Here is a 4,724-nt window from a genome sequence, read left to right as displayed (position 1 = left end):
TAACTGAACAATGTGATAACCAGAGAATATCCACAGAACAATGTCCAAGTTCAAATCTTGGCATTTGCACCAGTCAAAGTTCACTTTATGCAATAAACCATCCATGGGGATGTGATACACACCCTAAAGAGAAACACTTCAACTTAGCATTATGTGCAACTCATTTCTTGGTGGTTAAACAATTCTAAAGCTTTACTGCTGGGTATTATTTTCAGTTGGCCTGGGTTTGCGGTCAGTGTGTGAAATATAAAGTATTCACAAAATGCCTCAAGGTTTAGGAGTCGTTCTGGAGGAGTGGAAATGTCTAGATAAGGAATATCAACAACTTCAGGTAAGAAACGGACCAGCTGACACTATCAGATTATTCACATTGATCAGTTGTGCAAATCATGCTTGCTATTGTGTTACTCAAACCATATGATGAAATGTTTTTGAAATCTCTTGTGTAAAACTGCCGTATGTCAGCAATCCAAAAAAGTTTAAAAAGTTGAAATGCTCCTTGTAAGCTACATTTACTTTGGTTATGTAACCCCATGTTCTTCTCATCAAGGAGACACACAGAATGTACTTACAGAAGCTGGATGAAATTTCCCAACTACAAAACAACTGTTCTTCCTCCATTTCCAGTCAGCGCAAAAGGCTGAAGGAGGTGTCCCACCTAGTGGAAAAGTACGTTTACACACAAACAAATTTGCATGGACACAGGTTTATAGTAATATACACAGGTAAATACATACATACATACACACACATATATATGCACACAGATCCACTGGGTGAAAGAAAGGCTTACTGATATGGACAAAGTGAACCCCTCTCAGTTCAACAACTACAACCAAACAAACATGTCATGTCGTGTCAAGTGATATAGACCTATCTTTTGCACTTGTATCATCCATCAGATGCAGCAAAGGACCATCAGAAGAAGGTGCTAAAACCTTGGATGAAATAAATGAGAAGATAAAGATGCGACCAAATGCTTTCTCTGAAATGGAAGCTTTCCTTCCAAAAAAAAACGGGTGATGACTTCTATTGAAAAATACAAGTTGATGTTATTGCTCTGATGGAAATACAAAACAACGGATTAATTTATTACCTTATATAAAGTTACATAAGATAAATAATATGATTCATTCAAATTGCAGGTTGTACCTCAGTCTGGTTCTTGGACATGTGAATGTCACTCTTCTCAGCAAGCAGTCAAAGTAAGCAATGACTATCAAAGCCAGCACACAACCTGAAATACGTACTTTTAATGAATATTGAAAAGAGTCCTTATTTCCCAAAACCAAACACTTTCTTGGCCAATTTCATTAATTATAAAAAAAATGTTGCACTGCATGTTGAGATCCATATTTGTCACATCCTTGTCAGATTTGCGTACAAAGACGAATACGAGAAGTTCAAGCTGTACCTCACAGTCCTCCTGATGCTGTTCTCTTTCATATGCTATTTCTTTGTGAGCTACAGGTATGCATCATCATATCACACATTACAGCTGCTCCATCCTTGTCAGTTACAATGAGTATATTACATGGACACTGCATGTACTGTATGTTTAAATCCAGCACTTGTCTTATGTCCCTGACTTAAGATTCCTTGATGCAATCTTCAATTTCCTGCTGGTGTGGTACTATTGTACATTAACCATCAGGGAAAGTATCCTCATCACCAACGGCTCCAGGTCAGCCTTACCACCCTTACAACCATCCTACCAAAATAATAATCTCTAAATAAAACATATTTAGATACAATACAATACAAATCTCTTTATTTAAAGGTGCAGTAGGTAAGACTTATAAAACTAACTTTCTGTCATATTTGCTGAAACTGACCCTATGTTCCGGTAGAACTACATGAAGCAGGTAATAAAAATAAAAAAGACTCCTCTGGCACCACCTACAGCCTGTAGTGCGATTTGCAAAAATCCACAGCACCCTGTTCAGATGCACCAATCAGGGTCGGGGGGGGTGTCTAACTGCGTGTCAATCACTGCTCATGCACACGCATTCATTGTCCCTTGTGGGGGGAGGGGCTTGGGAGACCGTTTTTGGCTTTAGAGGGAAAGGGGGGAGGGACTGAGAAGTTGTCGATGATCAAATTTTTGAGTCCTGGATCTTCCCAATCCTACCTACAGCACCTTTAAGCAAATCAGTTTAACAAAGTGTAAAAACATATACTCTAAATATCTAATAATAAAATGTATCCTGCATCACAGAATCAAAGGCTGGTGGGTTTTTCATCACTACATCTCAGCTTTTTTGTCCGGTGTAATGCTGACATGGTGAGTAGAGGAAGATAGAAACCAGATTAAACAGATTAAGAAACAACGAAACTCTATCTAACACAAGAGAAAATGTAATTAATATGATGCTTGCCAGTGATTCTTATCCACACCTATTTTTGTTCCTGCCAGAGAAAAATACATACATTAAATTGTAGTTTTTCTATGTAACACATTTCCTCCCTTTCACACCGAAGGCCAGATGGGAATTTGTACAAGATATTCAGGAACCAGTTCCTTGCCTACTCCTTGTATCAAAGTAAGGTCAAAGTACTTGAAATAACGTTTATAAATCAAATCAAAGCCTGATCCGTGTTTCTTTTATTTGGAACTCACAGGTTTAGTTCAGTGTCTGCAGTGCTACTATCAAAGCGGATGTCTGTACAGGCTTCGAGCTCTGGGAGAAAGACACAACATGGATCTGACCGTGGGTGAGATACGGTGACTCGCCAAGGACACAGAATACAGACACACTCAGTCAGGCATCTCATAATTCAATATTTAGTGAAGATGTTTAAGTTCTGAGTGACAATGGGCATGTCTGGGGCTCCTCCTCCATTGTCATTGCTGTAATAAAGATGTGCTTTCTGTTATAGAGGGATTTCAGTCGTGGATGTGGAAAGGGCTGACGTTTCTGTTACCCTTCCTGTTTTTTGGTCATGTGAGTACAGCCTGTGACACTGGATAATTCGCAACAGCACTTGAGAAATGTCCTCTAACTACTGCTCAAAAAATCATGCTTTGTCATGGTTTAGACTGGATGACAAAAAAGCTGATAAAAAATGCTGATGTCATTCTAGACATAATATTATATTGTGCGTTTAGGCATGATTGGAGACAATGTTTGGGTTTTGGTGATCTGAATAACAGCTTAAGCTTCAGAGTGTCTGTGTTTGCACAGCTGCAAACTATATGCATTCACTTTTTACAAGACAAATCCTTAAGTCCTTATGTTTTTTCTTGTAGTTCTGGCAGCTCTTCAACAGCCTCTCACTCTTCCGAATGGCTCAGCTCCCAGACTGTAAAGAATGGCAGGTCAGTGCTCCAACAATCACCCATGTTTTATTATTACACCCTGTTTTAACAGTTAAAGATGTGCTGAATTAAAGCTATTATGCTTACTCACATATTCTTCTCTATTATCCATGTGATGTCAGGTCTTGATGTGTGGCCTCTGCTTCCTTATTCTGTTCATGGGAAACTTCTTCACCACTGTTGCTGTGGTTCGTCACAAGGTCAAGAGCAGGAATCAGAAACCAAAGAGTATGTGATGAATACTATAATAAAATCTGAATCAGATTTATTGCCAGGCAAATTTGCACTTGCAAGGAATTTGCCTTGGTGTATTAGGTACACACAGTAAACAATAAACATATTAAAAAGGGAACAATAACAATAACATTAGAGCAAAGAACTGCTACAGTCAAGAACATCAATGCAGAATAGATATATATATATATATATATATATATATATATATTACAAAAACATGTCTACAAAAAACTGTCTCACATGCTTCTCTTCAAATTAAAAGCTCACATCATCATTATTGTCGACTTTAACATTATTTAATGCTATTATGCTATCAAATTATGGCTATTATTACAAAACATGTACAGTATAAACATAATTGTTAAAAAAATGTTTTATGTTTAATCAATCACCATTAAAAGATAAATTATCCTCCACAAAACCTCTACTGTATGTTCTTGTCTTTGTATAAAATGACTCTGAGGACAAACAATGAATAAAAGGCCAATACATTACAGACATGCAAGCCTCTGTGAAACTGGGATTTTACTTTTACATACTTTGTGCTTGTACATGTGTCTGAATATGTTTGATTGCAGCCCATTATTCCAGTCTTTCTATTTGAGGAAAAGTTGGGCACGTAAATTCTGAGTTTCCCTGCATGGATTAAAAAGGTATACATCTCATTCTATCTTATTATGTTACACTGGGCAATTACTGTACTTCCTATCTGTGTTTAAATACAAAATGCAGCTTTAACTGAAAATAGAACCAACGGGGAAATATAACTTAATACATTTACTCATGTATTTTAGCCCATTTATGTACAGTTAAATAAGTGCAGTTTTAAAGTACTTGTATTACTTGAGTATTTCCATTGCCATTTACTTTTACTTTACACTTCAGTACTCCACTACATTACAGGGGAATATATATATATATATAGCAATAGTTGTGGAGGAAGGTCTGGCAAAGCGAGACTAAAGCAATAGTAAATAATTGTTTTGCATATTGCAAAATTCCCTGATGATCTTATAAAATTTTATTCATTGTTATAGACTTTAATAACTAAAATCTGAAATACAAATTAAACTAAAACTAAAAATTAGGAACATACTCTAAATACATACAATGATAGAACATAATTTTCTGTACATTGTAAGTGCAAGTCCAGTACTGAACAGAATAT

General features: G+C 36.5%; 1 protein-coding gene across 1 annotated transcript in view; it reads left to right on the top strand.

Annotated features, from left to right (window-relative positions):
• The window catches only part of LOC144515504 (transmembrane protein 120A-A-like), a 5,753-nt gene extending 1,793 nt beyond the window's left edge, over positions 1 to 3,960 (top strand). Inside the window, exons 2-13 of the mRNA XM_078246397.1 lie at positions 216 to 331; positions 551 to 669; positions 903 to 1,019; positions 1,146 to 1,205; positions 1,375 to 1,470; positions 1,595 to 1,684; positions 2,219 to 2,284; positions 2,482 to 2,543; positions 2,623 to 2,715; positions 2,881 to 2,945; positions 3,251 to 3,319; positions 3,442 to 3,960. Of these exons, the coding sequence (XP_078102523.1) occupies positions 263 to 331; positions 551 to 669; positions 903 to 1,019; positions 1,146 to 1,205; positions 1,375 to 1,470; positions 1,595 to 1,684; positions 2,219 to 2,284; positions 2,482 to 2,543; positions 2,623 to 2,715; positions 2,881 to 2,945; positions 3,251 to 3,319; positions 3,442 to 3,555 (1,020 nt within the window). The 5' untranslated portion in view covers positions 216 to 262 and the 3' untranslated portion in view covers positions 3,556 to 3,960. The remainder of the gene's footprint in view (positions 1 to 215; positions 332 to 550; positions 670 to 902; positions 1,020 to 1,145; positions 1,206 to 1,374; positions 1,471 to 1,594; positions 1,685 to 2,218; positions 2,285 to 2,481; positions 2,544 to 2,622; positions 2,716 to 2,880; positions 2,946 to 3,250; positions 3,320 to 3,441) is intronic.
• The last annotated feature ends 764 nt before the right edge of the window (positions 3,961 to 4,724 follow it).

The sequence above is a fragment of the Sander vitreus genome, chromosome 3 (assembly GCF_031162955.1).
Source record: "Sander vitreus isolate 19-12246 chromosome 3, sanVit1, whole genome shotgun sequence".
Classification (NCBI taxonomy): Eukaryota; Metazoa; Chordata; class Actinopteri; order Perciformes; family Percidae; genus Sander; species Sander vitreus.
This window is presented reverse-complemented; position numbering and strand designations above follow the sequence as displayed.